The sequence below is a fragment of the Electrophorus electricus genome, chromosome 17, assembly GCF_041902795.1.
Source record: "Electrophorus electricus isolate QZ-2024a chromosome 17, ASM4190279v1, whole genome shotgun sequence".
In the NCBI taxonomy this organism is placed as follows: domain Eukaryota; kingdom Metazoa; phylum Chordata; class Actinopteri; order Gymnotiformes; family Gymnotidae; genus Electrophorus; species Electrophorus electricus.
The window spans coordinates 15,903,054-15,928,703 of record NC_137513.1 but is presented as its reverse complement, the minus strand read 5'-3'; the positions used below and the strand labels follow the sequence as shown (position 1 = coordinate 15,928,703).

At 39.9% G+C, this 25,650-nt stretch overlaps 1 protein-coding gene across 2 annotated transcripts in view; it reads right to left on the bottom strand.

The window, feature by feature from the left end:
• tox (thymocyte selection-associated high mobility group box) overlaps positions 1–20,861 on the bottom strand; it is a 49,912-nt gene extending 29,051 nt beyond the window's left edge. For both annotated transcript variants that reach the window (XM_027027287.3, XM_027027296.3), the window contains exon 1: positions 20,381–20,861. In XM_027027287.3, the coding sequence (XP_026883088.1) occupies positions 20,381–20,482 (102 nt within the window). In that variant the 5' untranslated portion in view covers positions 20,483–20,861. The remainder of the gene's footprint in view (positions 1–20,380) is intronic.
• Positions 20,862–25,650: the final 4,789 nt, after the last annotated feature.

Below are 25,650 nucleotides of genomic sequence, written 5' to 3'. Positions count from 1 at the left end.
AATGGCCTATCAAATGACAAAAACAACAAAAAAACAAAACGGGGCCTAATGGTCCTGTGACTGTAAATCGATCCCCGCTGCACAATGCCTGGGCATCTGGCTGCTTTGCAGGAAGCTGTGTAAAAGAAATTGATCTGAACTGACACGACCACATGCTAACAAATTCCTCATTATGATTAATAGGTAGAGTTCCTGTGGGGGAGGAGGCAAATGACATGCTAGTCTTCTCCCGGAAAGATACCCCGAAAGTCTGTGGCAACACTTATTAGAGGTGTAATTAAGCTGTTCATCCTTAAATGACTCCCCCGGTTCTGAATGAGTGTGTAGGGTGGTGGGGAGGGGTGGTTTAAAAACGCTCACTTGTTAATATTATAATGTCATTTAAAAGAATGGTTGTGTCAGCAATTTACTACATCAACTGTAGCTGCCAATATGCCTACTGTTAGCAGAGGTGCAGGGCTCTGCTGCGTGCTTTGTCATCTTTTCTCCTCTAACCTATGTATGCTGTGCCCTGGTCAGAATCAAAAGAGCAGCAATTATCCACAACGTGGTTCAGGTGTGTACAGTGAGTTATAAGGTTAGTGCTATCTGTACATAACTGACAGGGCATTCTGAAAGCCACCAGGTTTTGAAAATAAAATATCTACAAACAGAAACACTTTTGCTAATCTTTTGCATCCTCTTGACAACTGCCCCCATTCCTCTCACACACACACACACAGTGTACATACGCCATTATATAAGAGTGCTAGCTATTGAGGAGGTGGAGGAACCAGAACTTGCCAAGCTTACACACCACTGGCCATTCTACATCTCCTATCAGAATCTGGGATGTGTAGAGTTACTGCATAAGTGAGTCCACTAATCAGCAGTGCCTGTGAGATAGAACATTCAAGATTGGATAGCGATTAATCCAAAGTGGGAATTAACATGTTTCCTTCATTGTGTTATATTTTAGGAAAATCATGTGAAACATGTTAAACACATGTTTTGCTTTCAGAAGCTATGCTACAAAATGTGGGTCAATTAAATACTGGATTGGAACAAGTTGGTTATTCAGGAACTGGACAATGAAATAAATGCTTCTTAAATTCTGTAAAGACATAAGGTTAAAGCCACGGTCAATGCATTGTAAACTGACCTTTATATCCTGTTCCATGTGGCAGTTTTAAGTTTGAATCTAACTTGGATATACACACACCAGGACTAACATCTTTCTTTTGTTCAGCTGCATGTTTTTTATTCATTTTTTTTTTCTTTACAGTAGACTTATCTGCGCAGTGCAACACCATTTATTTAACACACACTTTCACTGTAAAAGCATGCAAGCTATAGCTTTAAACTAGTAAACCAGTAGTATTCCATAGTGTATGGAAAAACAGATCACAAAAGCAATCCCTCAGAGACTAAAATATATTACAATAGGTGCCATTTTTGAGATGCTAAATTGTAATACAAAGTTCCATAAATTTAACATTCAAGGCCATTTCATGCAACTGAAACCTAATTTGTCTTATCAAAAATTAACACAACTTTAACCATTGAAAGAAATAATTCCTTACCTTTCATAAGAGATAATTTTATGTAAATGGTATACAGTAATCAGTATTCTATATCTGAGGGTGGTAATAAGATCCAATTCTCTACATTATTCATATCATACTGGTCCAGTGTGAACAGTGAAACCAGAAGAGGGGCAGAACAGGGAGAGATACATTACCGATACTCCAAACATACTGGTTAGGACTGTTTTAACAAGACAGACTGTAGCATACTGGGTACACAAAACAGCATGTTACCTACCACTCCCATTTTTAACTCACTTCTCATAGGTATTTCGCTGCCGTACAGCAGGAATCATGCACTGTTTATACCATAAAGCTTTTACCATACATCTATTGTTAAAAGACAAGGGCACGAGAGTTGGTTCAAGCAGCGCTGTCTTTTGATTTAGTGGAGCCCAATCAAAATGGCTGCCATTCAGGAAGAGAGGTAACGAGATATGGGGCCATCAGAATGCCTGGTGCTGAACATAATCATGCAACTTGCATGCAATCAATGTGTCCGACATCATCACCAGTGATTGCTTTTCGCAAGGAAACGACTAGCGTTTCACCACTGCTATGGAATACTTTTCACCAGCCCCATGTATCATCTTTGACTTCAATTACTTTGTGAATAGAAAGAAAAAAAATGCAACAAAAAAAATATACATCTAAAAATGATCCAGCAAAGCAAATAAGAAAAGAGAGAGGAGCCAACTGAATGTATTTGTTGAACAGTGAGGCCATTATTCTGATGTTTATGGGTCCTGACAGATCTTGTAGATTCCTTTTTTATTGGCTGCCGTATATTGACCTCTTTGTCAAATTGGCTTTATGCATTTGCTTCTCTGGCACAGGTTGATGTGTCTGGAAGTGACATATCCCCTGCTCGCTGATACATACTGTAATCAAATAGAATGAATCCTATTTCCGGCATTGCACCTGTCCTCTGACTTTATTGCCATGTATTCGTTTTGTGTGACGCAGATGTGGATGGCATCATCTTTTCGGTGATGCTTTCACTTTGAAAAGGGTTCAGGCAGTAAAATCAGTGAAATTGTTCAGTAAAAATGGGTTCTAATTGTTAGTGGGGTAGTCTGTGCTCCCTACTGAATGACAAGTGCACATTTCCTTGAAGGGAGGAATATCTTTTTTTTTCTTCTGTTTTTTTTGGAACACCAACCAGGACATTGTTTCTCTCTCTCAGTATGTGTGTGTGTATGTAACACTGTGTGCCAGAGTGTGTGATTTTCCTCTTGCAGATATCCAGATGTGAATCAGAGCTTCTTTTTTTTTCTTTTCAGGAGACTGGAACCAATTTCATTCCTCATCAGTTTCTTATGGAAGGTCAGGGTCTGGGAAAATCAAAGTGTGTGTCTGTATTCTCTCCACACCCTGCGTTTCAAACACACTCACCCCCACCTCCCCTCATTTTCTTAGCCTTTTATGTCGAACTTTGGGCTGCTGGACTAGATGGGTCCCCTAAAATATATATTATAAAAACCTCTTTAACTGGCAGAAATGGTTATAATGTCTTCAAAAAAAGAAAGTGCTTCATAAACGCAAAACTCTGAGGCTGTGTTTTAGCTCCAGCTCTCTGAACATCAAAAATGCTCAGAGCTGGTAAAACACCGATGGCAACACATAAATCAAATCTTATTTGGGATAAATTGCAATATGAGCAAATGTGCATCCGCCAAAAATGCACCCTTAGGCAGCAATGTATGCAATGAGAAAATATGAGGATAGATGGAAACCAAATAGCAAATTATCTTTGGATCTCTGAATCTCTTTTTTTTCCCCTAGCAATATGTTAGCAGTCAGTAAGAAAATAAACTTGAATCAAAAAATAAGCTCCAAACACAAGCATAACAACCACATTATGCCTGTGTTCTCTAAGGCACATTTCGTTTTAAATGTGAAAGGTCTTCAAGATTAAAACAGAGATGGGTGTGGTTTGAACAGGAATGTACACAGACAATCTTATTTTGTCACTTGGTTACTATAACTGTTTTTCTGGACATTGCTAGAGAATGAGCCCAAAACCAAGAGAAAACACAAAATCCATAATTCAGACATTCTGTGTGCAGTACCACAACCTCAGGCCTCAACCAGGCCCTAATGCATAAACCCGCACAGGATGACAAATAAAATGAATAGACATTGCAGTCCTGTTATAGATGCTGGATTCAGCAAAAGATTGCATGGTGGTCTCTTGTCATCTAACTGTCTTCAGCACTATAGCATATGACTTGAAAGCATGTCCATATGACATAGCAGACAAGACTGCCCACGTGGCCTTCACGACCTCCTCTTGAACTTGGCACATTGGCGTAGACAGACATTGAGATACAGCATCACTATTTCAGCCAATAAAGAATATTTCCATGCCTGCTTTTTATATGCAAATGCAGCCTTGGATACATGCCAGCCAAGCTCTTCATTTCTGCCCTGATCTTCTGGCAAATGACGTCAACATCCAACATAGGCATCTTTACCATCCCTCGACCATCCCTGCAATCCCTGCTGAAACTCTTCTTTCAGAACATGTCAACGTTTACAAAGCATGGTGAGGAGCATTTCGCAAAAAAAGTCCTGCAACAGAGTTAAACAGAGAAGAATGTGTGGATGTATTTGATAAAACCAAATAGAAGGGTTTTCACCCAGTTTCATTTTTGCAGAAATCTTAAAGGTCAAACACAGTTACTAAAAGCAATAGTGCCCTATGAAAGATGCACATTCATATGGATCCTGTGAAGAAAATGATAGCTTATTCCCCAGATATGACTACATTATGTTTTCAGGATTTCTTTTTCTAAAAAATAATTTTTAAAAAGTGAATAGAAGGCACTGTCGATAGCACGACAGCTAGCCCATCTCTGAGAAGAACCTGCGGTGGTTTGTTGTCAAACCAAATTACACACATTCTTTCCATGGATAAACCCTAGCCTGAATAATAAGCAGCCACAAAAGTGGGTCAGGGTCGCCATGGAGAGAAGAGAGAGAGCGAGAGGAAGAGAGACAGAAAGAGAGACGAGTGTTTCTCCCTTTGCTCACAAGCTTTCTATATCAAGAGTGGCAGTCATCTTTGACTTCAAATCATCCTCCTGATGAATAACCTTTGTCTGTACTGTATTACAGCACAAAGTGATTTTCGTTTTTTTTTTTTTCTTTTTGTTTTTTTTTTTCAGTTTTTTCTTTTGGGTCTCATCCTCAAAATGGCAATTTTCTGAGAGCTGGGAGCTGAACTGAAAGCATCTTCATCCCTGTTCCACCTCTGTAATTTATTACTGCCAGAATGTGTGACTTTCCGCACTACCTACAGTGGCACTCTGACATTCCAGCTCGAGATAGGGATAAGGAATAAATCACAGGCTAGCTTTTATCGGATTGGTGCAATTTCTCATTGAACAGCAGTTCCACACAGGGTGTTTCCTATAGTATGTAAGGTATTCCCACCCATTACTTTTAAAACACTATTTCATCATTAAAAGTTTTCTCCCAACTGATTACTAATGGGGAATAAACCCAAGTTTCACACCCACCACCCAGTGAACGAAAAAAAAAAAAAAACCCCTCAAGAACCTAAGAGCAACTCCACAAGAGCTCAACATAGCACACTGGAACTTAGTGGCTCATATTTGAATGGTGATTTGTGTATCAAGGATAACATGATGATCCAGCTCTCCAGTTTCATCCAAGTAACAAGAACATCAACCACTCAGATTACCACCAAGCATCTGGGAAACATTTGCGTTGATTGGTTTAATGATTAATGAATGCTGACACGTGGCTGCTGCCCTCCTTCTCTCTGGTGCCTCCTCTGGTAGAGCGGGAAACTTTCAGCATGTAATGCTGATTGCTGGAACCCTCACTGCTATGAAGGCTGTATGATGCTGGCCCCTGTTATCAGGGCCCACGTAGCTGTGGTAATCATGCATGCTATAATATGCTGGCACAATTAAACAGGGGCTGTGAATTAGCTTTTAAACCATTAGCTACCTTTAATGTTCTTTTTATCCTCTTTACCAGGTACTTAGTTATGCTGGAACACTGAGACCCATCAGAAACACAACCCAGCTAGAAAAGAAAGGCAGAAGGCATAAGAATGATTGAGTTTTGGAGCAAGCAGCCACTAGCTTGTTAAATCTCCTTTCAGAGTGAGACAAAATTACAGTGTATCATAATTCCCTGCTCCAGGCAACCCGACTGAGCTCCTGTAAATTAAGACATATTTCACCAGAGACCAATAGATAGTGAGTGACACAGACAATTAATTGCTTTATTTTACGACTGGCTGAGAGGAAAATTTGGTTTGATAAGGTTATTTTGTACAAGTGTTTTCTTGCAGCACTGTGGCCAAAAGACAACAGTTCTCTTTGTCTTGAGTGGGGGTTTAATTTCTGCGCTTTGATAAATAGTGCAAATTTTGATGCAGCTGTGTAGGGTCAGCAGTATTTAACTCATCTGGGAGTGTGTTTAAGCATTTCGGCTTGCTCGAGGATGTTTACAGCTGAAAGGTAGGTCAGGTTATTTTTAACTCAACAAGTTGTGCCTGCATGTGCATGTACGCTACTTTCCAGTAGTAGTAATGGTGTCTGGTGCTCATTAATGACGCGGAACTCTTTAAGCAGGATAAAGCTAGTTATATAAACTAACTTGCTATCAGGCTATAATCACCTTTTTTGCAACCATTTTTAACCTGTTCATTACTCGAGTACTGTGGAGAATTGTACTGCTTAAGAGACCTTCTTTTGACTAACACTACATACACTGAGATCAATGACAGTTTAGGAACTTCAAGATGCAGAAAAGAGCTCTGTCTTTTGTCTATATAATGGCATGTACTATATATATATATATATATATATATATATATATACAAATGTATTTTGATTTATTTTTATTTTTTTTCCTGCACAGTCCAGTAGTACCCATCCTTAACAAATCCTGTGAGCATTAATCATCCATACCAGTCATATATACTCACAGCAGGTGTGCTGTTGTGTTCCAACCCTGGCATGTAGTCACAAGCCCCTCATTGGAGTTTGTGGGTATTTATGTTGGGTAGTATTTCTGACAGACATGGGCCCCTGACAAGTCTTAGCACTTTCAACAGAGGATCTCTCTCCAGCAAAAAACAAAGAAATGAAACAACAAAAACATGTTCTTTAACTTCTTTCCATCCTTACTGCAGAGAGGTAGACTACACAAAATGCAGTTATTGCAACACCAATAGACCTCAAAGGGACACCAACAGGTTCGATGTGCTGAAAAGATGAGCATGTTTGTCAGTGTCTTTGTATTCTGAGCGAGACGGAAATCGGGAGCTCTGACCTTTGTGCACCACAGTCAAAAATGGCCCAAAATAAACGGCCTTTTCTGCTATTGTGAAGTAAAAAAAGGAATCAGCACCAGCTTGCAGTACAGAGAACTGAAATTTAACCTTCCACAAAATTTGGGTCTTTATTTCCTAATGGGATGCCTTGAATGTTGTCTTATATGAATTGGCCTAGCTTTAAATTATGAAGAGCCCTTGTGACACATAACTGACATAGAGAAAGTAACTCACCACATGTCAAGCGCAGCTAACAAGTCAGTTTTAACAACCACGTATGCCTCTGAAGGAAAACTTAATGAACTCTATCAATTGCATTTAGTTCAACTTACAGTTACTAATCAATAACAGAGCTCTTGCCATCTGGTGGAAATGTGGATAACAACAAAGAGAATCATGTTCATTTTGTGGCTAATTTGAAAAAACACACTAGATAATTAAGTGGAATATCCTGAAAAATCAAGCCATTAGTCCATCATTTAATCTGACAAGTTACTGACGGAGGGTGATGCTGGGTGTATTTGGAGGAATGATAGCAAATTAAAAGAGGCCTGTTTGAAAGCTGGGCCTGCTCCTCCGATCCCCCTCAGCAAAACAAGTATTGGTGGGGGGGGCAGGAAGCCCTGCGCTCTTGAACAGGGCTTCTTCATTTGACAAAAGCTCGCAGCAGGAGCTGGCGAGATTCACATGCTGGCCTCTCTATGTGCCCACTGTGTCATGAAGCACACTGCTCTGCACTGCACTGAACAATCACTATCGCAGTGCTTGATCCTCTGAAAGCGTTATCAGCACACCACCACCTCTCAGTGTGAAGGCAACGTGGATGTGACCCACTCTTTATAAGCTCAAGCCACTTGGTGTAATAAATCCAAACAATCCTCTCACTCGGGTTTTCTGGATTTAAACAGAATTGCTTATTTTGGGCCAGTGATAGGAAAATCAGAAGATGGCTCTCTTGAATGTCTTTAATGAGTTAGATTAGGCTGTTAGGCTTGGATGACACACTTTCTAGCAAATAAAGTGCATTTGTCTTATTTGGCAGCACTACTGCTGAATTTTGAACAGACTGTTAAGCGGCACTTGTCTTAGGTGAGAGACTGAATATGCTGCAATATTCCTAGCTTTGAGAAGTTGGAATGAGCATATACAGGTTGATATATCAATACTTCTGCTCTCAGTATTTCTTTCTGAATCGATCCTCAGTTAAAAGTTTTGATCAAAGTCCTTTTTTGGCACAATGTATACCTGATATATAAGAGAGAAAAAAAAAAAAAAGGTTACATAGTCAAAATTATTTTCAGAGTCAAATTCATATAGTGCTTAACAGCAGCCACTATCACAAAGCAGCTTTGCATATCCTCTTGCCTTCTTGTGTGTGTGTGTGTGTGTGTGTGTGTGTGTGTGTGTGTATGTATATATATATATATATATATATATATATATATATATATATATATATATATATATATATATATATATATATATATATATATATATATATATAGAAAAAGTTTAGACAACTGTTTATTCATTTTTATTATCTTCCCACATTAAAACAATGGTGACAATGAGTACCGGGATGCTAGAGTTGGTATTTCTATTGTACTGAAGAGAAACTAAGTGGCATTGCCATTCTGTTGAGCTCCTCTTGGCTGTTGCCAAGGTGCAGTGCTTCCTCTCCAGCTGCCACGTGGTGGGGTGGGGGTGGGGTAGGTTGAGTTATAAGCATCAGTGATGCCTGACCACAAGTTGTCCTATCTGAGTGCACGACCACAACAACTTCCTGTTAATTAGCTCTCCTACTGGGAAACCATATACACATTAATGCCACTGGGCCAGTGAGATGCCTCAACAAGCAAGCAAGCAAGCAAACAAGTAAAACCTTGGTCACTGCCACGAGTCATCTCTACAGGCCACTCGCAAGTGTCTGCTATTCACACATTAAGAAATGTATGGGTTGATTTAAATGAGTGTGGGTGCAGTGTTGACTACACCACAGCTTGGAGATAATTGGGAATATCACCTTTATCAGAATGCAGGAAAAACGTCTAATGCTCAGTATTTTCTAGGGGAATTTAGCCCGGATTATGAGCGCAAGGCTGGACTGTTTCTACCTTGCTGCTGTACAGATCAAGTTTTACACTGGTTCACTGAATTTATTTACCATCATTACACTGTTTTTACATTAAGTCATTGATTAACAGGAACTGTTTATAACCATATAGCACTACAATAGGCCTTTCTGCCTTATCTTATACTTTGGGAACTGTGTTGCCATGGTTGCAAATGATCTACTAAACAAACGAATGTATTCAAATAGCTAACGTATTAGCTGACTTGTTGAAAATATCTCTGACAAAATATTAATTATGGACCAACCTGAATGCCCAAATGAACTCAAACTCTTCACTTAGACTGTATACTTTGGTGAAATAAAAAAAAATGTACCTACAAAAGATTGGACAAACAAACCTAAGGTGAAGAGATCATGTGTACAAGAACCGCACCACAACTCCAGCACTGCTTCCCCATAACTACAACAGATAAAAATCAATTGCATGTGAACATTTCCATCTGGCTTATAGCAATGGTTCTCTTTGTTTACACTCTCCCAATCGCTTTTGTAATTAATTTTGAGTGAATCAACAATAAAACCTAAGACTGAGGCGGAAACATCTGTTTTTGCATCCACACTTTCTACATTAAGAAGCTCACCATACTGGCATGTAATTATATCAATATTTCAGTTTCTTTAAGTACTCTGGGTCTATAAGAGGCTCTTTCAATTTCCAGCCTGCTCAGAGAGAAACTCTTCGTGTCAAACCGTGAATGCAGCTGCCTGATCTCGGCTGGCTGAAGTAGAAGCATTAACTTTCTGCCTGACATGTTTACAAGGTGCTTCATTTGTCTTCCACCAACCAATTTCACGTTTCAACCACCTGTAAGAGGCTCTGACACCATCTTTCTGTGTGTGCGTGTGTGTGTGCCAAGACCCATGACTCAAGGTTCATTTGTTTGTGTGGTTTTCTTTGCCCATGTTTAATTACAATTGTGCAGCTGGTCCTCATCTAACCTAGAGTCATATATTTCTCTCTCACTCTGTCTTTCTCACTCACTCTCACTCTCTCTCTCTCTCTCTCTCTCTCTCTCTCTCTCTATGTGTGTGTGTGAGAGAGAATGTGTGTTTGAAATGTCTTTCTCCCTCCTCAGAGCCTTCTTTGTAGAGTGCTGCAGTGCAGCTACTGCTGTCAAACAAGGGACCACTCACTCCTGATTAGCCCTTCAGCAACATACAGGACTATACATCTGAGGTTAGCTTGTACTGCAATGAAACAAACGTATCAAGTTATGGAACTGGAAAAAGCAACCATTCACAGCTTGTAAAAGAGCACATGAAACACCTGTGTAGTCCTCATTTGCATTTACATGGGCAAAGTTTAATGCTTGAGGCTTAAGGGCCTCAAGTCTCTTCGATTCATGAACTTATAAATCCTGTGTAATGTTTGTGATGACAGACTCATTTGCACTACATCACAGATATGCTGGAAACTTTCACAGTGATTCTGACATATCTTCTTTTTTTTTTTTTTTTTACACAGCAAACCAGTACCCTGAGCTTCATTGGAAAATAAAGCCCATTTCCTATTTAAAGTCACAGTTTGTTTAAAAATGAGAGTTAGAGTTCAAAGCATTTCACTCAAAAATGAATTACCTGAAGTGGTTTGAAAATAGCAGTTTCAGGTCCAACTTGATCTAACCACAAAGTTTTCAGACCTCTTTTTAATGAAACAAATGGGATTGCAGGAGGTTTTTTGGTCCGGTTTTTATGTTTCAGCAGCAAAGTGTTATGAATGTATGAGTAATACGAAAGAAAATTGAGTATGACTTTATTCTGGTGTCCTGTTGAAATGAGCCCTGTATTCAGTGCCTTTGACTTCAGACATCTTCTGCTAACATTTAAGTCTGTTTGCATTACCCTCTCTTCCAACCACTTTACAAAGTCTGGTACTTCTCAAGCTGGGCTAAACTGCTCAGTTGTGCGAAATGATATGTGTTGATTTCTAACAGTTCATGTATGACAACCTGTTTTAAGGGATTTTAATTGTGTGATTTAAGGTGTCATCTGATCATTTAAAAATATTCTATATCTTATCTCTCCCTAACCAGGGTAAACGCCCAAACACATCTATCATCCTCAACCTCATACATAACATGACTTGCTTCAAAGCGCTTCCCCAGACCATGAGTGAGGAGTAGGAGGAATTTCTCGGCGAGTCAAGCGTGCAATTACACTTTTAAGGTTTGCTATTTTGGGTCGATTCTAAGCTCAAACACAGCTGTTCAAAGACCACAGTGAAGACACAAAATACACAAAAATAAAGGGAGCCTTGTTGAAATGTTCTCTCCTTCAGTTCTTCTACCCACATCAGGCACAAAAAGCCTCAGCATCAAACAATCCACGCAACACAAATCTTCATACTAGAAAACAGATTTAGGCTACAGACCCCAGATCCTAACCATACAAGAGCACAGTAGTGGTTTACACCTACAGGTGTTGATTACCACTAATGACAAGCTCTCTGGAGTAAAGTCCATTCTGACGATCATGTTTGCCAGTGGAGAGATGTGGAAGCCACCTGGTCCACTCCCTGTGAAACCTGATCTGATGCTTGCCACAAGGCAGGGGCTGGGACCACGAAGTGCCACCTTCTCGAGCACAGGAGGCAAGCATCAGGAGCCTGACAGGTGCCACCTAAACACCAAAGGATGGGCGGAGTCAGAGTACACACATCAGACTACTAGTGAACCTACAGATGGACGCACAAAGGCCAGGACATGCTCTCGGACAAAGGTACTGTGTGTGGCTACCTTGACAACCATTTGTGCAAGACCCTTCCATGCTGTAGCGCTACACAATGGAAAAGCTTGCACCATTGTTAGAGGTCTAAATCACACACACACACACACACACACACACACACACACACAGAGCTGACTTCTGTCCTCATAAACAAACATGCACAAAGAATGAAAACACAAAAAGACAAATATAGCACATTGAACAATGGTGGGGATTGAATAAATACATAAAGGTAAATACATAAAGATGTGTATGCGGCAGCACAACACATGAGGAGCACAGACATACTGCCACAGGGAGGCTGCTTTAAAGAAGGGAGAAGTCAGACTAAGGGCAACCAAGACTGGTAGTTATATTTTCCCACCACTTCAGAAAGTCTGGACATGCACCACAACTTTCATTGCGTGAATTCTGAGGGAAAAAAAAAAACGCCTTTATGCGAAAATGATTGCAATATGTTTCATAGTGAGATTAAACCAAACAATTAAGCTATTCTGGATCGCTTTTCCCACAGCCATCTGTTGGGATGTTTTCTCAAACTGGGAGTCTAATCAACCATTCATATGTGGACTGTCATTGCGCAAAGCAGGCCCAAAAAAGAGAAGCCTCGGCTGAATCGAAATCAGAGATTTGTGCCAGAGTTTTCTCGATGTGCATGGCAGGGCGGACAAAAACCCATTCCTCCAGCCAAAACAGAATGAACACATGTCCAGATTTTATGATCATTATGTTCAGCTACTTAATGAGTTGATCTTCTGGCATTTTCTCTGCCACACTACTCTGTTTAATGTAGAAGCAGGGATAGAAAGCTAATTATATTGAAGGAATAATCTTACACTGTAGCAAGCACAGCCAGAGCATTAAGATGAGTTCATTCAAATTGCACAGAACCACAGATACAGCTGGGATAAACAATCAACATTGTGAATGATGTAAACACAAAGCCGTTAGTATATAAACCACTGCTAATTTTCTATCTTATGCTAGTAACGTGTTTATAGCCATGTTAGATCACAGTTGGAGTGCAGTTAAAGCAGACTAAACACTCTTGAAGGTGAAAATTTTTTCTGCCTCTGGTGCTAATGACGGCTTGTGATATCTCAAAGTACCCACGCGCTCCATGGCTTGGCTCTGCTGATTGGCTGAGATTGCCTCTTCAATCCTATTTACTGAGCCACTCCTCTTTGAGCATCTACTTATTTATGTGTTACAGCATTTGTATAGACTCCCCTCTTGGAGAATCATCTCACTTCAATGTCAATCTCTATGGCTATTTTCCTTGTTTCAGTAATTTAGGTACAGCTTCTCAGACAGGTGTAACTGAAATTCTGTGTGGTCAAATGGGGCTGCTCAATTAATACATACAAATCAAAATCACAGTTTCTGGGGCTGCAATTAGCTACTGCTAAAGGCCACAATTACAGCTGTTCCTACTTGACACATGTGCCAGCAATTTCAGTATAAGCATGTATAAGTGCTTCTGACTCACCAAATAAGAGGCCATTCATGGGAATGTTTGTGCTGCACATGCACTTCCCAAACTCAAAGCCATCTTGGCTCCACAGCTCACGTGACTCCACAGCTCATGTGACTCCATGCCACCCGAGAGACCATTTTATACAAACCACAGGTGTTCACACAGGTGTGCTGAAATGCACTAATTACCAACAACTGCAATTAACAGCTGAAATTGCAGGCCTTAATGACAAAACAAGGTGTGCCAGGGGTTCTCAGTAGATTTGGTACTCTAGCAAAAAATACAGAGAAGCATCTTCACAATTTCCAGTTGCACCACAGAATCCTGCAGTCGCCAGTTAATAAGAACCTACTTCATGCATGGCCTAGATCTCATTTGCCATTTAGTGTTATTTATAAAACATGGATTTCTGAGCTGTCAGTTTTTTTCTGTTCTGAGGTCATTTGGTAGATTCCATGGGGAGAGCAGAGGGAAATATAATTTCTGATTTCTAACATAACACCCCAGTGTGTTGAGGTAGCATGGAATATGGGTGACAAAGGCAGGCTGAAGGCAACAACCATACCTGGGTCTCCAACCCACGTCCAACAGGTGGTAAACATGTGCCCTGACCACCAGACCAAAAGTGCCAGGGAGCTCGCACTTTGGTCAGGTGGTCAGGGTACGTGTTTATTCGAGACTCTGGTGGGGTTGCTGCTCTCCACCTTAGCCACACATGGTGCCAGAAGGAACCCACCCCCTGCAGTTATGGGGATGGTATAAAGCCCAGTTTGTGAACCCTGGTGAGGGACATGGGCATGACCCTGGATGATGAAGGGCTGGAGTATGAAGGACCCATGGAAGGGGTAAAGTGCTCCCTGAAGGGGAAGGCAGTGGACTGACAGAGACTGTCAATGGGTGCTCTGACTGCTATGCCAGAGCAAGGTCTTTGGTCTGGTGATCAGGGCACCTGTTTATTGCCTGTTTATTACTTGCTGTCATTCACCTTTGCCACAACGTGCTTTGTAGAAAACTTCAAAACATACTTTATTCAGAAGAGGTTATAATTTTTTATTCAGTCACAGTTTACAAAGAGACAAGAGAAAGAGAGCAAATTAGTTTTTTTGTGTTAATTATTGTGTATTTGTGTGTATGACAAGCCAAACTGGGGTCTATGAGCTGATATGACTGTGAACTAATGACTACCAATTCATCACATGGTAGCTTTCAAATCACACTAGTAAGCAAACTTGACAGTATGTCCTTCACAAACACATAAATCATACCAACCCTTTAAAGGCTTAGGCATAAGAGAGTTTGTAAAATTAGTTGGCATGTTCCCCATGGAAACGCTAGGAGCTACTTTAGCTATTTGTTTTGCCATGTACATATCACATGTTATAACTGTGGGTGCACAATAGAACGCCACTTAACAGCTGGACATGTCTTTTAACTCCCACCAATCCATTCAGTTACTGAATGTAAATCTGGTACCTTTATACATATCCCAAGTCTTTTGCATCTGTGTACCTAGTGTATATGCAATCATGTAATTCAAGACTTTGGTGTTGACTTTTCTATCACCTTAGTGCACACATACACAGACACGTCATAAGCTGTGAAAAGTGTCTGCTTGACGTTCACGTAGTAGGTCAACTACGCAGAATAGTTACATTCCCTGTTCATTGCTGTGAAATAAATAATGTATGTGTGTCGAAAGCCAGATATGTCAGACAGCAACAAACACAAGCTTTGATATGTGTGATACATAGCCTTTCTTGAAAATTACACTGTATAATGGCAAGTATGTTTGTGTGTGCCTTTTTGTGTTGCTGTGCCAAACGCGACGGCGACCTGTAGAGTCGTAATGAGCTGTATGCGTTGCCGTGTGTGCCCCCCAACCCTCAAGCCCTCCACCCACCAATATGAACACATGATACGTAATTAAGAACTCCATTCACATTCCTCTGGTGCTGTCGATCAGAAGTAAATCCTTTTTGACAGTAGCCAGTGAACCGTGCCTGCCTGCCGCTGAACGGGAGCTCAAAACAGTAATGGCTTTTGTTACCGACGAGGCCGAACTCTGCAGCAATTAGACTGGGCCCCCAATATATAAGGATCTCTTTTTTGGCAAGTAAGATGAACTGACAATGTATGCCTTGAGTCACTGTTTAGGTGCTAAATTTTCAAATCTCTCTAGGAGCAACAGTGCACACTTAATACCGCTCACATGTTACAGATCATAGGGAAGAAATGAAACAAATGCCCTCAGGTTTAACATTTGTAACATCTTTGTAACATGCAAGGTCAGAAATGGCTCTTAATGATACAAACTAGCAGAGCCTAGCTATGAGTTTGGATTAAAACACTGTGCTTATTCAGATGTGGTTCACTGGTCTCTGCCATGTCATACAGATACTGAGAATGACTGTTTTCTCTTTGGAAACACAATAAGGACCAGCCATGTGAAAAGCACACTGCTGGACTAAATGGAACATGTGACACCCAGCACCTATGGCACACTTGGCGGTGCATTCTAATATAAATTTCTGCATCACATTCTTCAACTAAATGCTCTCATAAACATCTTAAAACCTGCTCAACCACCATGACCTCAAAAGGCATCATTTCAGCCTAACTATATGTGAACCTAGGTCTTGCTCTTTCCATGAGGTTTATTAAAGCAGCACTTTATGAAACTTTACTAAAAATCATACAAAACATATTATGTTGCTCTAATTGCTAATAACCATTTTTCAGTTCTACACATGTATCTTGATCCTGGCCAGAACATGGGCAAAGATCACAACCAGAACAAACATCTCACATTTATGACAATTACGCCCATGTGTGACCTGCCTGTGTGTTGTTGACTTAAGCTATTGACTCAGGAAAAACTCACAGATATCCTTCAGAAGAAGGACAAGTTTCATACAGTACAGTGGAAGTCTGGCTGTGGCTGATGAGTTTTCATGAGAACTGCCATTCCACGAGTAGGTTCAAAGCACATAATTAGCTTTGTTACTCAATGTTAATAGAGCACACATGGCAAAGAATATTAGATTTTGTGCTAGAAATCCTACTTTCTTATATCCACATGTTCCTTGCATACTTCTCAGACTGTATCAAGTACATCAATTTGGTTTGGCCAGCCAGCTGCAATAAATAATTTTGAATTTTTTGATATGCTTTCAGTACTTAGCATTGGGCCATCTGCATGTGAATGGTGGGGTATGAAAGGAAACCTGGACTGATTTATCTCCACTCATGTTTAAGAGTGAGCTCAGATGGTGCTCTCCCTCTCGATCAATGCTCTAAATGCAGAGACAGAAGAAAGAGGAGAGGGCTACTCAGGCCTACAACCTGTCATCACTTCACTCTTTCGGCAGAGCACTGACCTGACAAATGGAGAGCATTGGAGTGATAGTGAATGAGTCTGTCTGTTTCTCTCTCCCTCTCCATCTCTCCCTCTCTGTCTCTCTCTCTCACTCCCTGTGCCTCTCTCTCTGGTTTCTCCTGTCCTCATTTTAGCCAAATCAAATCAGTTCAGACATTCAGTTCACATCATTGGTCTGTTGCTGCCACTTGGAAAGACAGTCAAGGACTTGAGTATTGGGTATTGAGGGTCCTATTCTTGACTGTCCCCCCACCAAAATGAGCATATATTATGTCACAACTGACATTCTAGGACCCTCAGATTTCCAAGTTCACCAAAGACATCAGTAATTTTTACTTGATTTAAAATATCTGAATAATGTCTGGTAATACACACACACACACACACACACACACACACACACACACACACACACAATGAAGTGTGTCTCATTGGCTGAAAACATAAACAAATGTTTTCTTATTCATTTTTAATGCAATCTTCTTAAGATTATAACTCACAATTGGAATGCACTCAAAGTGGAGCAAACTCTTTGGAGGTTTTGACTACTTCAAATATTACTATTCTCAACTAACATAGTGTGAATTACTTTGAACTGTGGCGTTAGCTGACATCCAAACTTTCAGATTAGTGCTGAATAATAGCACTGTACTCTTTTATTGGTAAGCAAAAAATCATGAATAATGAAAAATATTCCACTGACCTGCTCGAAGGGCAATATAGCATATCTGTTATTAAAAAATTGACATGTATGCAATTAATAGTTTAGCCTTATACTCAAACTCTGCAAACAAATTTTGCACTCAAAGTCCTCTTTCATGTTTTTAAAAAATGGACTATAATCATTTATACATAAGCATGAATAATGGATGTCAAAAAGTGCACAGTGTCTGTGCACATTGTCCTTGCTTAAAGAACAGTTGGGCTTTTTCTGAACCACATTTACCCACATCATCCACATGCTGCTCCCCTCCAATGCCCATTTTGATTACTGGAATTGTAGTGAATAATTTCAATGAGGGCAAGTGTCAACACACCAAGCCCTGAGTGTTTAGAAATGGCTAAAAGGGGCACTATAGGTGAATACTTAGTTCATGTTTATGACAGGAGTATATATAAAATCATTTAATGCAATCTCTTATTTGGCACTGTTTTTAATTTAACAAATTACAGAGAAGTGAGAAGGAACTCTGCCTGATATACATAGGATAAGACCTGTGCCCATTCTTAGTATTGGACATAGATCTTTGGGCACAGTTTTGGGAATTTTAAGGCATTTTGTGTGTGTGCGCATACACATGTGTTATCCCCAGTGTAACTCTTGAGCATTACTCAGTATAGGCACAGTTTTGGTTTGAACCTTTGAAGCCATACTGAGACTCATCTTTACCTGTAGCCAACTACAGCAGCTACATGGTCACTGCAGCCCAAGCAGTTACAATGAGCCTCGCGATCGACGTTCACAATCACGATCTGACTACACCTTTAATCATCCTTGTCCCTCCAACGTTGTGTAATGAACCTAAGGAACCTCGTATACAAGAGCTGTGCCCTCGTCCAACCGTGTCACGAACAGGCTTAAAACACAATGACTCATGGGTCATGTTAACAGCTTGCGTGTATTATCTCACTCACTGTAATAACTTCAGGGCCTCCAAACTCCATTAAACCAGCAAGGAGAGTGCCAGCTGAAAGTCATTAGGCATGAAATAAATCGTGCCTTCGATATGGACCTGCTATTTCAGAGTAGCTTTTTTGGCCATTAATGGCCAGGAGCCAAATCCCATGACCCCCCCCCCCCCATACTTTGGGCAGGACACAAGCAATGCCTTATCACTGCATCACTCTCGCCACAGGTGCGGCTCAGAAAAGCTCGTGATGCTCGGCAGCTGAGACAAAAAAGCAAAAATTTCACAAAGTCCTTAAAATATTAAAGCTGCTCGAACCTGCCTGACTAACTGACCAACTAACTGACTGACCTGCAGTCCAGTGACCTGATATTTTCAGAACTGCACAAGAAACTTCTTAAGGAACAACGCTGATGCCTATTTGAATACATGCACAGTTCGTCTGTCTGCCTTCGTGAACGTCCCAGAAAAGACTGATCCAGGCATATGCATAAAAGCATCAAGAGTGAACAACTAACTCATAACTCAAAAAAGTAAAAATAAGAGCTTGAAAATTAAAAGCTACAACTGAATTCCATAATGAAACGTCTGTAGCCAATCAAGTCTAAATGAGTCCGAACTCTGGCAGTGTGGTTAGGCTAGTGGTAGTGGAAAAGCCAGGGATGACAGAACAGTAGTCAGATGGGCCATTGAACAGTGAACGCCTAGCCTGGATTCACTCCACTGCCAGAGGGAGCCACATTTAGCCACATACCATCAGTTTCTCTGTTTATTCTGGAGATACCACACACCACTGTCACAATCACACTTGTTTGCACAGCTATGGTCCCTTTCTCTCTTTTTCTCCTCTCTCTTTCCCTCACTTTCTTCTGCTCCTCTATGCTCCTCTTTCCATTTCTGCTCTCTCCCTGTTTCTGTCTCTTCCCACACCCTCCCTTGCCTGCTCTCTTTCTCATTCTCTCTCTCTGTCGCTCCCTCATCCTCATAAGAAACCCTGTTCTCTCCTGCACACTCACCCTCCTTCCATGCTCTCTGAATTGCTAAAAGGATGAAAAACCAAGTGGAGTTGATATAGTCAGACTTGCTTCTACATAAAAATTACACTGTATAGATAATATCTGAAAGCTCTCACTCCTCTCTCAACTGTACAGACACTACAAACATGTGGCTTTTAGCTCCACAGAACATATAACATTTAAGTTTACATCTAACCTTACTTAACCAAGGACAAAAACAAAATAATTTTAATGACTTGTTAACAAATTGTGTATGTAACTGGCCTCCACTTGTAAGATTCAACGAGGAAACCTTGAATGTACATATGACAATGCGACTTCCCTTAGACATGGATATGAGACCTATAGCAGTGAATCAAGAGACACTGAAAAGAATAATGCAACCCCCAACCCCCACTCCATCACCCCACAGAAACTCTACCCCCTCCTTATTCAAACACACACACACACACACACACACACACACACACACACACACACACACACAAAGTAACAGCACCATCATTACAAGGAACAGGAGAAAGACAATACGACATAGCTCCGTTGTTTCTTGGGGGGCTTTGAGAACCTGACGTGTATTAAAGTTGTCACTGGTCCACAGATTAAAATGTCACAACCATAATACGATTAATTAGGTTTTTAAAAAATCAGAAAACAATGAAGATAGCTAGGACACTTAGATCAAAAATAGATCCTACCAGCAAAGAGTTGATGTGCATGTTTTTAACTAGAAATGTTGAATTAGGAGAAGTGAGCAGGTGTTCGGGGGCAAGCAACCAACTTAATTAGGATGCGACGTTTCCTCCGTGCATTGCTTCGCGATAACTCGTAAGAGTACTTCCAAGACAGCTTCGTTACAGTGTACACGGGCAAACAGAGCAACAAAGGTTTTAAAGACGAAAATGAGGGGTTATTGCGCAGCTAATTTACGGTTTCCCGTGTTAATCCCCACGACTTTCTCCAAACGCTCGCTGCGAGTCTGACACTAAGTTAACTAGGAACTTTGATCAGTTCTTAAGAGCGGGACCAGAAACTGTTTAAGCACGTAGTGCACGTTGTCCATAAAGAACTTGATGAAAAGTGCCTTTTAAATTATCTAAAGAAGAGATTAAAAGCACACGATATGGTGGGTTTGCCTACCTTATTGCAATACGAAGGATCCGAATAGTGCGACTGTCCCAGTCGGGAAGGATCTGTTGCTGATGGTGGTTGTGGTGGAGGTGGATAAAATCTCACGTCCATTTCAGTAAAAACATCAACTCCCGCTTTCCCACTTGAATTCGTTTTCCCGATTACAAAGAAGGTGCGACGAGAAACTAGAAGGTAAAACTGGAGTGCGATGAAGGAAAAAGAACCTCACTTTTACACCTCACATCCGTTCGCGGTTTGGATAAAAACTTTTAAACGAACCAGTGTCTTAGTTGTCATCAAATAGACAAATGCAGTTGAACTAACTGCCTCGGCTTTTACGGAAACAAGAGCATGCGGTAAAAGCGTTGCTGTTACTCTGTTTGGACGGCTGAGAGTAGATGTGTGTGTCGTGTAGGTGCAGCTGTGGCGTAGCTGTTCAATCTAACCCAAGAGAAGCGAGGTTTGCCAGTGCTCTCTACACACACAAAAGACTCGCTAGATACAGAGCTAAAGCGAACGTGTCCGTGAACCGCACGTGGGGGGCGCTGTAACGTGCACACCGACTTCATTTACTTGTACTTCACTCGGTTTGCCTATAACGAAGTAACAGCATAACGATATCGTGTAGTCAGACTACGTTTACTATGCAATATCTCTGCACTCATATAATGTTAGGTTAAAGCGCACTGCAGCTAAAACAAAAGTTTGCCTAAACTACATGCATGGCGTGAGCCTACTGTATTAGCGGACTTCGAATGGGCTGTAAACTGCGTTGCTTATGGTGCCAATGACGCCTTGCTTGGTCATTACGGTTTTTTATTGACGATCAAAACTTTAAAAAGATAAGGTAAACAAGACTGCTGGTACATTAATATATATATATATATATATATATATATATATATATATATATATATATATATATATATATATATATAAATTTTTTATTTTTTTTAATGAGATCCACATAGTTCCTTTCCTTCCAATTGCTCTACAGGCCACATACAGCGAATAGAACAACTGAGGTTCGAAGTGCTGGAGTAGGGAACATCGTTACACACCTAAGCAATGCTCTTAACAGGTACATCTCACAGGGAACAGCTTAAAAAAAGCTGAGTGATGTATAGGCATGGTAAAAATTCTGATTCTGGAGAAACAAAATCGATAGCTTTCTCTAAAATAATCAGGTCCTCTGTAGTCATGCACAGAATCTCAAATGGAAAAGCAGAAAGAAGAGAAAAAAACTAGCATACAATCAACGCAAACCTGTCATAAGAGAGAAAGCTGCGGCCAGAGCTGCTTTTACAGAATTAAAACAGAGCCGTCAGACTGCTGTGCTCTCTCCCAGATCTCAGCACACTGTTGATCTACACACGCTTAGGAGATAGGCGTGGCCGATTTTTGATTTTAGCCTCTGCCTTTAAAATATATAAAAGATCTTCTGTAATGATATATGCGCTATGTTAAATAATTAGTAGCAGCTCAGCAGTTAAGGTCCTTGACATTTAGTGGGAAGGTTGTTGGTTCAAGCTGCCACTGTTGGGTCCCTGAGCATGACCCTTAACCCTCAATTACTCAAGTTGTATTCAGCCATAATTTTAAGTTGCATTGGATAAAATTGTCAGGTAAATGCTGTAAATAATTAATTAATTCCTTTATAACGTCTGATCTTATAAAATTGATGATGACAACACTGTTGTACCTTCAGTGATGTTGTCTGAATGTTTTTAGATTACACAGCCTATAGGAGGGAAATTTATAAAATGATTTATTATTTATTAATCCTGCTGGATTTACACTGTTTAATGCAGTATGAAACTTGCAACAAAAATGATATTCATATATTTTATTGCGTTTAAAGCCTGAGGCAGTTTTGATCATTTTTCTGACAGTGCATCTACTATTTAGAAACTGAAAATTCCTGGGAGAGCCATGCAGTCCCCTTTTGTCCTTTTCACAGGACTGATTTTTTCTTTAGATAGACTGAGACCTACATTTCTTCTCATTCTGTTGACACAAGGGGCTGTGTTTCTATGAAGATTAAAACTCCCAGGTAAGACTGTCTGACAACCCTTTGCTGTACAGTCTTACAGATAATATCTTAAGGAGGGTTTCTCTCACTCTGTCTCTTTCTTGTTCTCTGTCTCTCTGTCTCTGTCTCTCTCTCTCTCTCTCTCTCTCTCTCTCTCTCTCTCTCTCTCTCTCTCTCTCTCTTTCTCTCTGTCTCCATTCTCTTTCTCATTTCCCTATCTCTTTTCCCACAACCCATTCTTCCTGATGGAGAACTGAGTTATCCAGGGTGTAAGAAATGCTGCAAAAATACAATAGAGTCTAATGACACTGGAAGAGAAGATGTTGGTCTGGGGTGGGTAAGGGTGATTCCCATAGACAAAATGGAAATACAGACAAAAGAGGAGAGTGAGTAAGAGCAGGGAGCAGGTGTTTCTATTCTGCATCAGTTTGAGGTGTTGCTGTGATTCATCATTTCCAAAGATGTCAGTATGATAATGATGGTGATGATGATAAAAATAGCCCAGTCTTGCCACTAGGCTAATGTTTTTCAGGAGTGAATAGAACGATTCAGAATGTATTGTTTGTGAGGGCCCAGTGCATGAAAGAGCATGGTAGAAAGGAGAACCTGCTGTGGTTCTGCTTGGTCATGGAGTCTCTGAATCCACCTAGAGGCTATAACAGTCTGCTTTTATGTGGTCAAAGCCATGTCAGCACTTTTTTCAAATGCTGTTAATCTCCATACAATGTGTGAATGCAAACATAAAAAGCTAGCCTGACTTTATGACATTCTATGCTATGATATCTGATATTTTGATTTTATTATTAACATCTTACATCTGAAAGATTCCATTAGAAAGCTGTCTAAACAAGTATAATCTGTAATGTGATTGCACATTCTAGATTTTTAAAAGTTCCTGTTTTCTGCTAACAACAGTTAAACAGTTCTTGGTTTGCTAATGCTCTGTAGTGATGATTATTTTTGTTTTCTTGTTTGTTTTTGTTTTCTTGCTTATTTAGGTTTTTTGTTTGTTTTGGTCAGTTTGTTTGTTTTTATGAGCTGGGTGAATGCAGCAAACAACATAAGAGCTGAAAAAAATTCAGAAATCATTAACATTTGAGCCATACTGACATTTCCTTAAGGAACAAAATATTGTGCACATTGGCTGAACAAATGCACAAAGAGGTTTCTGTTCCATTAACCTTTGAATATCAATTGGCATTTGAGACATTATGTGGGCAGACTAACACTTCTAGATATCACATCATGAGGGAGCTTATAGAGAGAACCATTTAAATTGGCTTACACAGTGTCAGTTAATCATATGTAGGACAAGGGGTGAACAGTGTGGACAAGAGAAGATATTAGTGCAAGAATGTGTACAATTTAAGCTCTAAACACAGAAACATCTTTGAACAGAGAAGACATTTCTTTGAGAAGTATCTATGTAAAACAGATAGTAAAGTTCTGCTAAAATCAATATCTTATTTCAATTGTTGTACATTCAAAAATCAATTAACTCCCACAATGAAAAGTGCGTGGAGTCTGAACTAATTGCATTTTGATTAAGAAACAGTAAATTTTGTATAGTAATGGAATTTCTAAATAAGATTTACAATTTTATTCAAAATCATAGTGGAATATGATCCTCTCAGGTATCAAATCAATGAGGGGCAAACATTATTAGACAAATATGGTATACAGAATAGGATTATAGGCAGAAATGTTCAGATAATAATAATACACATTAATGAATTAATTAACTACTACTACTACTACTACTACTACTACTACTAATAATAATAATAATAATAATAATAATAATAATAATAATAATAATCCAATAAATGAAACATTTAAAAGAGGAGAGAGATTATATTCATGGTGCACTAGTCTGGGTTTTTTTCCTGTCATCTATGTATTTGGTCTTGTAATCTACAGCCTATTTGGACTCTTCCGTTAGAATCAGAACTTTACTGTGGTAACAGCCTGCTGTAGAATGTCAGAGGCCCATCCCCCTCTGCAGTCCCCACTATGTACATTCAAACATCCCCCTAACACACACATGCACACATACCCTTCCCCCATAAACATACATACCCTCCCCCATACACTTGGACATACTTGAAATAATATAGGCTGCAACCACCAACCCCTTATCTATCACACATGTGCTCGGCTTGCTTAGTACCTATGCTTTCCATGTAACACTTGAATGCGTAGATGAAAACCGATTACATTCAACTTATCATCTGCTTTCTCTCTCTCTCTCTCTCTCTCTCTCTCTCTCTCTCTCTCTCTCTCTCTCTCTCTCTCACACGCACACACACACACACACACACACAATTTTATTTCTCAAACTTTCTTAAGTCTTACTGTTTCTACAACACAAGCACACTCACACCCACATTCTCTTTGGCTTAAAAAGCCCATGTGTTGTGGTATTGTTTTTGTTGTTGTTTTTATTTACATACATATAAAAATAATCTGTGACAACCCAGTGGCAGCACATTAAAAATTAATTTTTACTCAGTGGGAAAAATCCTTGAAAGCAGTCTTCCCACAGAAGTATATCTCTAATGAAGCAGGACAGTTTTTGCTTCTTAACCGCTGCAAGCGAAAAGCCTCCATAAATGCAGCAAAATGCAACCATAAATGACAGCCCATCTAATATCATATAGCATGCACCATCTACCATTCTGACACATGGGCTCTGTTTCAGTGGCCTTTCCTTTAGGAATGTACTGAATGCCATGACATGCAATCCATTACTACAGAGTTTTAAATTATAGGCCTTTGCATTAATACTTAATGAATTATTTCCCATGCCTATAATGTTTTACCTTCTTACAATAAATAATTAATATTCAGGGCAATTAAATAGTTTTGCAATCTTAGTTGCATTAGAACAAATGTAAAAAAAATTTTTTCAAAAAGTATATTATAATGTATAATGTATATTATAATCTACTTGTGGTATAATGCAGTAGATTTGTCAGTTCATTGTCTATCAGGTATATTGTTTTCAGGTCCATTCTGAATGCATTTAGCTTTTTATCATTAGTTATCCCCTGACTACCCCCCCCTCCCAGGGTGTTTCCTGCTTCCTGTTATGTTTCAGTAGGTCTCCACAGCACCCCACATCAGCCTTACCATCCACTGCTTGTGTGGTTTCACTCAGCACCATCCCCTTTGCAAACAAAGAAAATAACACAATGTGGCTAACTTAAAATTCTTAAAAATGGTTGAAATATTTTCCATCTTACCC